General features: G+C 34.7%; 1 protein-coding gene across 1 annotated transcript; it reads right to left on the minus strand.

Moving 5' to 3' along the window:
• Nucleotides 1-2711: 2711 nt before the first annotated feature.
• Nucleotides 2712-3185, minus strand: LOC105179095 (uncharacterized). The gene has a single exon (XM_011102690.1). The coding sequence runs from the start codon at nucleotides 3183-3185 to the stop codon at nucleotides 2712-2714; it is 474 nt and encodes a 157-aa protein (XP_011100992.1).
• Between the last annotated feature and the right edge of the window lie 9308 nt (nucleotides 3186-12493).

The following is a 12493-nucleotide window of genomic DNA, read 5'->3' on the forward strand; positions in this document are numbered from 1 at the left end:
ACCTCTATCTCTATCCCTTTAGGCCCTTGTATCAAGACTCCTGCCCCTCCATTACTGGCGTTTGACGACCCGTCAACATTCAGCATCCAAGTTTCAGTTTCAAGAATGGACTCACCAGACAGCTCCATTACGAAATCAGCCAGAACTTGGGACTTTTTTGAAGTTCTTGACTGGTAATAAATGTCATGTTCGCCAAGCTCTATTGCCCACTTCACCAACCTCCCTGAAGCTTCGGGTCGCGACAGGATGCTTCTTAATGGTTGGTTTGTTAATACCACGATCTTGTGAGACTGAAAATACGATCGTAATCTACGAGCTGTGACTACTAAGGCTAGAACAAACTTTTCGACAACACTGTATCTTAACTCTGCTCCTTGTAGCATTTTGCTGACGTAATGAACTGGATTCTGGATTTTATTCTCTTCCCTTACCAGCACTGAACTTACTGCGTTCTGGGATACAGCTAGGTATAAGTATAAAATGTCTCTTGCTCTAGGATTTGCCAGGAGTGGGGGTGATCTCAGATAGCTTTTAAGTTCATCGAATGCATGTTCGCATTCTTCTGTCCACTTGAAATCTTTTGATTTTCTTAGGACTTTAAAGAAATGTAAATTCTTATATGCAGATCTAGAAATAAATCTATTAAGTAATGCGATCTAAACAGTCAATTTTTGGACGTCCTTTATTAAGGTCGGGGACTTCAGCTGGAGGATCGCTTCGATCTTTTCCGGATTAGCTTCTATTCCTCGACTACTCACCATGTATCCCAAGAATTTTCCTCTGCCTACTCCAAATGTGCATTTAGTCGGTTGAGCTTCATCCCCTATGCTCTCATAATGGCGAAAGTTGCCTCCAGGTGTTGCAAATGGCTTTCCGGTCGCCGACTTTTGACTAACATGTCATCGACGTAGACCTCCATCATCGTTCTTATATGATCTTTAAACATTCTATTCACGAGCCTTTGGTACGTGGCACCTGATTTTTTAGACCAAAAGGCATTATGTTATAACAAAATATACCTTGCTCGGTCACAAAAGAGGTTTTGCTGTGATCTTCTTTCACCATGAAAATCTGATGGTACCCTTGGTAGGCATCCATCATTGAGAACAGTTCATATCCCGCTATCGCATCCACTAACTGATCTATCCTTGGAAGTGTGTAGGGATCCTTGGGACACACCCTGTTTAAGTCCATAAAATCGGTACACATCCTCCATTTTTTGGATGAATTTAGCACGACTACCACATTCGAAAGCCAGTCTGTATATTGGACTTCCGAAATATATCCTGCCCTTAGCAATTTATCAACCTCCTTTTGAATGATGTGATTTTTTTCTACCCCGAATGTTCTTTTTCTTTGCTGGACTGATCGCATAGTTGGATCAACATTCAATCGGTGTACAATAACTTCTGCATCGATCCTTTTGAAATCTGAAGGGCTCCATGCAAACATATCAGCGTTATCCCTGAGGAATGTGATCATCGTCTCCAGACTTTTCTCCATCCTTGACCTAATCTTGGTCGTTTTCGTTGGTTCGCCTTGCACCAACTCGATTTCTCTATGCTCATCAATCGGCTCTATTCTATCTTCTCGCTTGTTCATGTGTGATCCAATGAATTTTTCTTTCTTTCGGTCGTGTCTTTTTTTAAGGATAGGTTGTAGCATCGTCTGGCTTCCGCTTGGTCGCACGCGACTTCTCCTACTCCACCGGGAGTCAGAAACTTCATTTTCAAATGATATGTCAACACTATTGCCCTGAAAGTGTTCAAACCAAGTCTACCCAAAATAACGTTATAAGTAAAGGGAGTATCAACCAAAAGAAACTTTACCATGAGGGCCTTCCTTTTTGGTTCGTCACCTATAGATACCGGCAGCTCGATTGTTCCTAAAGAATCCACCTCACTTCCTCCGAAGCCTACCAATGGTGCCTTTACGGGATTCAGATCAGCATTGTCCAAGCCCATCTTAACAAGTACCTCTTTGAGGATAATATCCGCAGAGCTACCGTTGTCCACCAACACCTTGTGGACCGTGAAGTTTGTTATGTCCATCTTTATCACCATTGGGTCGTTACCGTCTCCAATCTTTGCCTTTAGATCTTGAGGTCCGAACGTGATATCCAGGTCTGATGCTATGCTCATGATCTGCCTATTTTCCAACGAATTATTCTTTCTCTCCATTCTCTTTCTTGATCTCCTCGAATATCCATCAATTGAGCCACCAGCTATGGTTTGTATGATGTCTTTCACAGGCGCGTTCTCTCGGGTTTTCTGTCCTCCCGTAGCCACATCTCCTGGTTGCCTCTCCTGGCTTCGCGATCTACTACGACGATCTCCTTGATGGTAATTCTTTGATACCTGATTCTTGAAGTAGCCTTGGCGTACCAACCTCTCAATCTCATCCTTGAGTTGATAGCATTCTTCAGTATCATGTCCCCTTTCACGATGGAAGCGACAATATTTACTTGAATATTTTTTGGCCGGGGTAAATCTCGTATGTTTTGGCCACTTGAGTACATCTTTCTTCTCGACCATTAGCAGTGCCTTGGCTCTCGTCATGTTTAGAGGTGTGTACTTGTGATATTTCTGCTGGAAATGAGGCTCTTTGTTTCGTTCGTGCTTTGGTCGCCTGTCTTCATTCTTGTTGTAATGACCTTGTTCTCTTCCTATGTCATTGCCGGCCCTCCACTCGCCATCTTTCATGGCGTTCATTTACTCTTCGTTAATATACTTTTGAGCCAGGTTCATAAGCTGCTCCATGTGAGATGGGGGGTCTCTTGCTAAAGCTGATGCAAATACGCCTTTCTTCAAGCCATGTATTAGGATGCTGACCATCATGTCAATTCTTAAATCCTGCACTTCAAGTGTCTCGTTGTTGAATCTTCCCATGAAACTTTTCAATGTCTCGTTATCTTGCTGCCTTATAGTGAATAAATGCGTTGCCGATCGTTTTTGTTTCCTCTCACTAGCGAAGTAGAAGGTAAATTTCTGCACCAGTTGCTCATGAGACTCAATGCTTCCGGGTGGTAAATTTATGAACCATTCTTGGGCCTTTCCTGTCAAAGTTGTGACAAAAAGTTTAGCGTTAATTGGGCCCGATTGCCCGTAAAGATTCATTACCATGTCAAATGCGGCCAGATGTTCCAGCGAGCCTCTTGCTCCGTCGTACTTTGGCAGGTCGGACATCCTGAAGTTCGGACTAACGGTTTACGTCAATATCTGGTTGCAAAAGGGCGAATTTTTATGCTGAGACACTATCTCTCCTCGTTTTTTTAGCTCGTCTATCTGTTTGCCGAGTTTAGCGATCTGTTTTGACACACAATCGACCTCTGCGCGCGAGATGGCGGGTCGTCTTACTTGGCTCTTATCTCGGCTGCTCGAACCCACTTCTGATGGCGGACGTTTGCTCCTATCTACGTCTTTCCTACTGGTTCCAGATATTTTTCCCGGGTCTTTTTCTCCAAATAATTTTCTTCTGGTTACTTCTCTTTCAATGGGCGTCGTTGTTCTATGCTCGTATGCCACGATCACATTTCTTCCAGCCTCTTCCATCATCTGCTGTAGTTCCACCTTTGTCAACTGAATGATCGGCTCAGTAGTCCCGATCGTTGCTTCCAAACCAAAGATATTCCTACTTGGTTCTCCTTCTATATTCTCAGGGTATTCCAAGAATTCGTTCCCACAGACGGTGCCAACTGATCCATCAAGGAAAAGTTATCATGAAATCGCCTTGCAACTGTAATCAATCCCTCGAACAGACCTATGATCCTGAGAACACAAAAGGTTAGGCTAGTCGGGTTGGTCCCCGATAAAGACACTCCGACGCCCAAGTTAGAATTTTGGTATCAGAAAATGAGTAGATAGAATAATCTTTTAGTGTATGTGAGCATTACCTTTTAATGAACATATCCTAGCATATTTATAGGTTGTCCCAATGTATATTTGGTAGGTGCTAACAAGCTGTAATTGTGCTCAAATCATGCTCCAAGATCGCAGCTAATTGATGTTCCTTAATTGATGCTGATGTTATTTTTGCCACTGGAGTACTTAGTGGAATTCTTGCCTTTTTTTTAGAGATTTTCCATGTTGGCAGTCTAATTTATCCTCAGCGAAGGGCAAATTTATCTTTAGATAAGTCATCCTCATCATTAATAATATAACATAAATATTTTTTCGAAAAATCTTCTCTCTAAGATTCCAGCGTCGTTTGAAGCTTATTTCCGCCGTGAAGTTTCTGGCCGCCACTGCTCCGCCGTCTAAACGGATTTTCGACCGTTTGAATTCTATCTTCAAGGTGAACATTCCCGTACCTTCAAGTCGGTTTTTCATCAAGCGTAGAGATATTGGGCTCTGAGCACGCCCATTGAAGCTTCTTGCTGTCAATTCGTTGTCGTCTACAGAACCACTGCCTGAGACTACCACTGTTCCACTCCTCTCATCCAGATGATTTGAACAAGGCCAAGCTTGACCATTTTCATCACCGTTAGAGACGGAGAAAAAGAATGTTAAAAACAGAAATTAAGTAAAATTATTTAATTTAATAAAATTTAAAAATAATAAAAAATATTAAATATTTAATTTAAATATATATTAATAATAATATAATATTTATATAAGCTAAAAGAATTGATATATTTTTAGGTATTGTCTCTAAGATTCCAATGTCGTTCGTCTGGATGAGAGGAGTCAAACGGTGGTAGTCTCAGGCTATGATTCTTTAGACGGCGGCACGGATTTGACGGTAAGAAGCTTCAGCCCGACCTCTCTATGCTTGATGAAGATAGGAAAATGTTCACCTTGATGATAGGATTCGAACTGCCTAAAATTTGTTCAGACTGCAAAACAGTGGTGGCCAAAAACTTCACAACGGAAATGAAATTAAAATTTTTTAATCTCAACAACAACTTGATGAAAATGAGCAAGGTTGGTCTTTCGAATCGTTAGGTCGAGGCGAGTCTAGTGGTGGTGGTGGTCTATGACCGGAATTCAACGAATCGACGCCAAGAAGCTTTGACAGTCGTGCTCCGAGCCAACTCTCTCCGGTCAATAAAAGTTCAAATTGATGTATGATATGTTCACCTTAAGAAGGACGACAACTCAATGCCAAGAAGCTTGACGATTGTGGTCGGAGCCCGCTCTCTTCGATCAATGAAAATTCAAATTGATGGTATGGATATGTTCACTTTAAAAAGAGGATTCGAATGGTGTAGGCCATGGTTGAAAATTCATTCGAACGACACTGGAATCTTAGAGAAAAGATTTCGGATAAATAGTTATATTCGAATGAGGTCAAGCTTGACCATTTTCATCACCTCAGCAACGGAGAAAAAGAATCTTATAGAAAAAATTAAGTAAAATTATTTAATTTAACAAAATTTAAAAATAATAAAAAATATTAAATATTTAATTTAAATATATATTAATAATTTTAATATTATATTTTATATAAGTTAAAAGAATTGATATAATTTTAGGTACTTTTATAATTATTTGGTATACTTTACAAAATAAATATTAAATACATTTAAATTAAATAATAATTTAACTTAATTAATAATATATAATATTATAAGTAATTTATATTTATATTCAAACAAAATGAGCAACTTGGACATGTGCTCACTTAAAGAATCCTCAAGCAGCAAAAAACAAGGACCACTCGCACAAACCGCGCGTGTGGCTCACTCTCCGTTATTTTTTTAACGTGAAGGAGATGTTTTGCTGTATTTTACCTAACATGGGAGTTTTTTGCCTATAAATACAATATAGAGGGATTCGCACTATTTCCCTAAACCACTGGAGGTGTTATGCAATCTACCCCCTTTCTAAACAACTAATAACTAATATATCAATAAGTCTCAAATTATTTATCCATGCCAATAGAAGAAATACAATAGATTTTAAAAATTAGTATATATTTTTTATAAATAAATTTAATTGTATTTTTAATTTATGTTATTATTTTCAATATTATTTCTAAAATTTAATTAGTGATATCTAACAATAGTAATTATTATTTAATTTTTTATTAAAATATATTTTACGTTAATTTTGCGTTCATGGTATGGTTAAACAATAAACATCCATGTCAGAAATTTTCTTGCTATGTGTTTTATTATTTACTTTATATTTAAAAATTTTGTTAATTACAATGCTTTGTATTTATTTGATATTAGTGAACCTAAAAAACATCTTTATCCCTAACAATAATTGTTAATATAGTCAACTCAACAAAAATAAAGATTTTGGATTCATACAAAATTAGGAAGTATCATTAGTTTAGATTTGATTGTGTTCGAGTTAAAATTTCCCATCACTGTCGAGCCCTCATTCTTTAGATAGTTTCTGTACAACACCATTCCTTCTTATTCTACAACCGCCTTCCTTGCCATTTATGACGTCTGTAGAATTTTTCACGTAATTAGGAGATTAATTGATAATTATTAAAAAATTTAAATTTAATAAGTAAATAAATAATAAATTAAATTTGGGATATAATAAATTTTAAATGGAATAAATTGAAATTTGTTATAATATTTGGGGCAAATTATATTATTTAAGAAAATTAGGAAGGATGTAATAGTAATTATTAGAAAAATTTGAAAAAAAAAAAGGGTGGGCAGTGGCATGTGCTGCCACCGCCTCACCACTCATTCATGTTAAATTGAAAGTCATTGGCATTTTAAACAAACAAAACACACACACCGACGCCCACATTTGCGGAGGAAACAGAGGTATGAAATTATAATTTTAATTGTTATTAATTTATATAATTATATTATTTAATTAGTTTAATTATTAAATGTTGTTTATATTGAGAGATATACTATTTAACTGGAATACTTTATAATTTTGGTTATTTAAATTAATGTCGAATTAAATATCACATTTGATATAAAAATGATGTAGTTGGTTAATTAAATTATTGAATTTGTTATATTTAATTATTACTATAGCTAATTTATACAATTCCATATGTAATTCTATGTATTGCTGCTTAATCATTTATATAGCAATGATAAATTATAGAAAATTCATAAAGATATTTCGAAAATTATATTTAAAGAATATTATGTTGTTAAGAAGGGAAGATGAGGTTTTAATGATAATCTCATTTACGGGTGTTATTAAAAACGATAATTATAAATATATAAGGGGTTTGATTAAAAGAGTTCTTATGAATTAGTTGATAAATTAAATATGTTTGAGAAGTTTAGAATGTGTAGTTATCTAAAATAAAATGGAACAGGGGTTTGGACTTTAATACAAATAGAATATTAAAAGATTGGTGGAAAATGTACAAACATTATATAATATTTTATTTAGAGTTTATGATATTCTATATATATATTAATTATACGTATAATATTCTATTATAGGACGGGACGACAAAGTAGAGGGTTGAGCAGTCTCTCGTGAAATCGAAGCATTTTGGGATTTAAGGTAAGTATAGCTAATTGGAGTTATATATATTAATATGTTTAGTATTGTATATTATATATATTGGTTTCTTATATTTGATCATGAACTTGGCTTTATATTTATATGCGTGGATTTCGTATATTGATTGTTTATATAATTAGTTAAAGATTATTTGTTAGATTACCATAATACCGATGAAATTGTTACTATGTGTTATGTGATTGTAATGTAGGGACATGCGAGATATAATTATGTGATGATCGTATAATTAATTGTTGTATGAAATCAAAATGAGAATTATTATTGAGGAAATAATTATTATAAAGAATAGAATGATGATCGTGAATTGAAATAAAAGATGATACTTACCCAGTTGGGAACACAGTCAATGGTTTATGATAATGTGATTGATGATGATGTGATTGATGATGTAATATGAAAAATATATGAATTAAGCTAGTACCATGGCGGGTAGGGTACCGGGGTATTTCGGGCAATAGTGAATATCATGTGCTGTTAGCTACACACTGTGGTGGTGTGGGGATACCATGCTTGTTGTGATGTCCTGTGCTGATATTGCTACACACTGGAGTAAAAGAGTGTGGGAATATCATATACAACAGGTATCCTGTGGTATATATGATATGGCGATGAAATGATGATGACTGGCGAAACCATTGACTAATGTACTCGAACTAGAGTAAGTAGGGCCTGTAGTTAATAAACGATAATGTCAATATTATGCCGTGGGTTGATTTACTGTTGTGGGTATGTATTATTCCTTATATTTGATGTCGCTATATGACGAATGACTGTTAGTCGATGTGACTGCTTGTAAGTGAAATTGTTGCCTGTGTATATATATAGACTGGTTAGCTATACTTATTGAGTAGGCAGCTCATCTTTGCCACGTACTTTTCAGTGAAATAGGTCAAATTGACTAGCCACATTGGACTTTGAGCTGTGCCGTCGTCTTTATTAGATGGGTCAGTCGTGACATCTGAAGCCATAGTTTTTGGCTATTGGTTGTTAAATATTCTAATTCTTTATCGGGTTTGTGTTTAAAATTGTGGTACCACTTATCTTGAGGTTATGTATATGAGACATCTAGTGAGGATAAATATAAACTTTTGGTAGTATTTATTATCTTTTATGATATTATTACATTGATAAATTAAAATTTATTTTACGGGTTGAAAAAGAATTACTTATAGAATGAGTTCTAATTAAAGAAAGAATAAAATAGTGATAATTAGATGTAGCGAGTAGGGGGTGCTACACCATTTTCCATTAACCAACAAATATATCTCAATTTTAGTATCTTGCGGCCCTATTAACTATATATTAAAAGCAATTATTATATTTAAATTTTAAATTTAAGTTTTCTTTTGTAATATGTTTTTCATATCATTCTCAATTTCAAACTTGAGTCATTTTAATTACATTTCTTGTTCATGGAAAATAAATAAAAGTAATGTTCATATACTTTCATCTCTAACGATCAATATGACATTTATTTGGGTTGCTTTAGATATTAATGATTTAGTTTAGTGATTGGAAGAATTTGAGTATTCGAAAGTTAGGCTAACGATCTTATTTGTGGAATAAAACATGATTTCTTGAATAATTAAACATTGTGCCAAAATTAGCATTCGACGCTATCTAATTGATTCACTGAAAAGAGTTGAAATATTCACTATTAATCGATGAGATCTAACAAATTAATATAATTCCACTTATTAATATATATATATATATATATATATATATGAAAAAACATATGCCGCCCCCCCTGTGATATACGAAATGTGCAAAATACCCCATATATTAAAAAAATATCAAATTACCCCTTTGTATTTTCAAGAATAAAATAATTTATCCCCTAATTCTGAAAGTAACCTACACGCGCTTTAAGTGCGATTTTAATTGATTTTTAAGAATAAAATATTATTTTATATTTAAATATAATATAGAATAATGTTATTATATATAATATTAATAATATATATTTTTATTTAAAAAATTTAAAAAAAAAACAAAAACAGCTTTCGTCCCTGTCACCCCCCCCCCCACCTCCCCCCCCCCCCCCACCAATCAGCTTCCCCAGCCCACCCTCCTTTCCCGTCACCTGCGTCGTCCCCCACCTTCCCCTCTCTCCTCATCAGTCGCTGCCCCCCCCCCCCCCCCCCACCAATCCGCCATCCCGCCACCTAACCCCCACCTTCGCCCCAACAATTGGCCGCCCCTTCCCTGTTCTCTCTCTCTATATATATATATACACATATATATATAATTTTAACTAATAAAAATATATCATAAATATATTTTAATTTGTTTTTATGTAATTTATATAAATTATAAATATATATTTTTAATCTAAACCATCGATCAAATTTATTTTAATCTGGACCATTGAACTTGTTAATTCAAGTTAAGCCTTAGATTCAGACAGATCCAACGGTTATTAATAAAGATGTAAATATAATTTTATAATTACAAATAAAAAATATTTAAAAAAAAATCGTGAATATCACGAAATTGCATGAGAGGCTTATTTGCTCTATTATAAAAAATATAAGGGGGTAATTTGCTATTTTTTTTTTACAGGGGATAATTTGCATCTAACCCTATATATATATATAAATGTAAATGTGCTTGCGTTGTTTTAAACTTTGAAATACAAGTTCAAGGTTATGGGGTCTAGTCTAACCGAATGTGTGGGTATTACAAATTAATTACCGTTGCTATATTAATGTATTTGTTATTGCGTTATCGTTTTGTATAAGTTATTATAATTTATTTACTGCTATTAATTAAAAAAAAAGGAAAGAACCAACCAAAATTTTCTATGAAATGTCGATAGATCTTATGTCTTTATTGATACCTTATACATTATTACCATTATAATTAGGGTGCAAGAAACTTTAAAAAAAGACATACATAACAATAATATATTATTATTATTATTATATAATACTCTTCCCTATATCTATATTATTATTATCTTTATATTGCGGATAGCATCCGGAACTTGTTTCAATTTAAGATTAAAAAATATATATAATAATGGCTATTTGATGGACCACAAGAGATAAGATACAATTATTTTGATACTAAGGTTTATTGATTTTAGATTATTTTTTAAAAATAATTGATAATTAGTATATCAATAAATTTTAAACTATTTATAAATAAAATAATAATATAATAACAATAATTAAAATCTAAAATAAGGTAAAGCACAAAATAATAAAAACTAAGAGTTTATTTTCATGAGGTAACATATTTACAAGCGACAGTAACCATAGAGTTGTGTGCCTTATTCACAGCGCGAATCGAGCAATGCATCGCATGTCTGTTTTCCCTACCAACGCGAAACTAACCATGCCTTGCATGAACTAAAAGTGCGTTGACAAATGTTTGCTCCATCTCTTTTGTCCAAGTTAGTTACAGAAGAACTAGCATTGGTAGTAGTAACAGTCGGGCCACATATTTTTGGAATGGGGCTATTTGCACCAAAGGAACAAGGGGATAGAGCTTTATGTAATTCTAACATGAATACGTTTACTTCATTTGGGTGAATGAGTTACACGTATTTACAAGCGACCTTCCACATTTGGGTAGTTGTCATAGTGGATGATCGGGTCGAATTATGCGATCTCCTCAGACGATCTCACTGGAGATGGTCTAACTCTTCCGAACCAGATTTTTGGGTTCCCTGAGAATAAAACACGAACCGTGAGCTCGTCGGGCACGTCCCTGACAATGATCATCCGACGCTCAAGTTAGGTTGATCGAGAGAAATATATGCGATCTCAAAGTTCGAGTTCAATTAATGCGTAAAAAGTCCCTTTAATATCTGCATTTCGGGTCTATATATAGGGCTCAGCAGGTCAGAGTTGACCGGCCACGTGGCCGAATCCTGCTGAGTTGCGTCCGCGATCGGACGGTGATCATTGTCCAGGTCTTCGAAGGCGGGTGGATCCGGGTCGGGTCAGTTCAACCCGACCGATAGAAAAGACGCGGATCCTCGCTTAAATGACAGAAATGCCCTTAATGAGGGGCTTTTTTGATATTTCCCAAGCAATCTTCGTTAATCACACATCAGTGGATCTTATCAATAAGTAGCATTAATTAACAATGTGATGATGACTGGACTTGCCTAACAAGATAGGTCTATTTAACTATGTATACTTGACAAACTGACGGTTAATTGGGATAAATGCGTGTTCTTGGCGATTAAACAACTGATAGTGGAACTAAGGGTTTAATCTGCCTACCTAGTAACAGATTGACAACATGGGGTTTGCTCAAGTCTTGCGTTCATGGAATCAGTGGCAGCATAGTGATTTATATGGTTGATTCTGTATGTAACAAGCATTTAAGGGAATAAATAATCAAAAACCCAACTACTCAACTTAATGGTTCTATTTCTTTGATTTCTAGAAAGGATTTATTTAATATTGGTGTGAAGTTTGAATGGAATCTAATACATGGTTATTACATATTGAAACTGTAAATGCATGTATTGTTCATGATCCAAATATGATCCTCATTCGTATTGCAGCAAATATTAATTAATATAATACCATAAGAGACTACATAATTAAGACTTTGTAAAATATAGTTGAAATACCTACTTATAAATATATTTATACATGCAAGAAAAGTAATCCCTGCTTTCTATATAAATTAAGAGCTAAAATGAATGGAACTTGAAGTAAGTGTCAATTTTCCTTGAACTAGTAAAGGCATGTCAGATTTTTCTATTGTCTAAAAGAATTGTGCACCTACTTATAAATATATTTGTACATGCAAGAAAAAGTAATCCCCTGCTTTCTATATAAATTAAGAGCGAAAATGAATGAAATATAAAGTAAGAGACAATTTTTCCGGAACTGGTAAAGGCATACTAGAGTTTTTTGTTGTCTATAAAGAACATGCTCATTGTGCACCTAAGAAGCAATGGTTCATAGTGTATCTATGTAGCAGATCAGAACCACCCAAGGTATTTATCAGATTTTATCAATTATCCACACATTTTCTCACGTTATATCTCCTCTAGTAAAGTA

Source organism: Sesamum indicum, linkage group LG7 (assembly GCF_026168435.1).
Source record: "Sesamum indicum cultivar Baizhima isolate 11 linkage group LG7, ASM2616843v1, whole genome shotgun sequence".
Lineage (NCBI taxonomy): Eukaryota > Viridiplantae > Streptophyta > Magnoliopsida > Lamiales > Pedaliaceae > Sesamum > Sesamum indicum.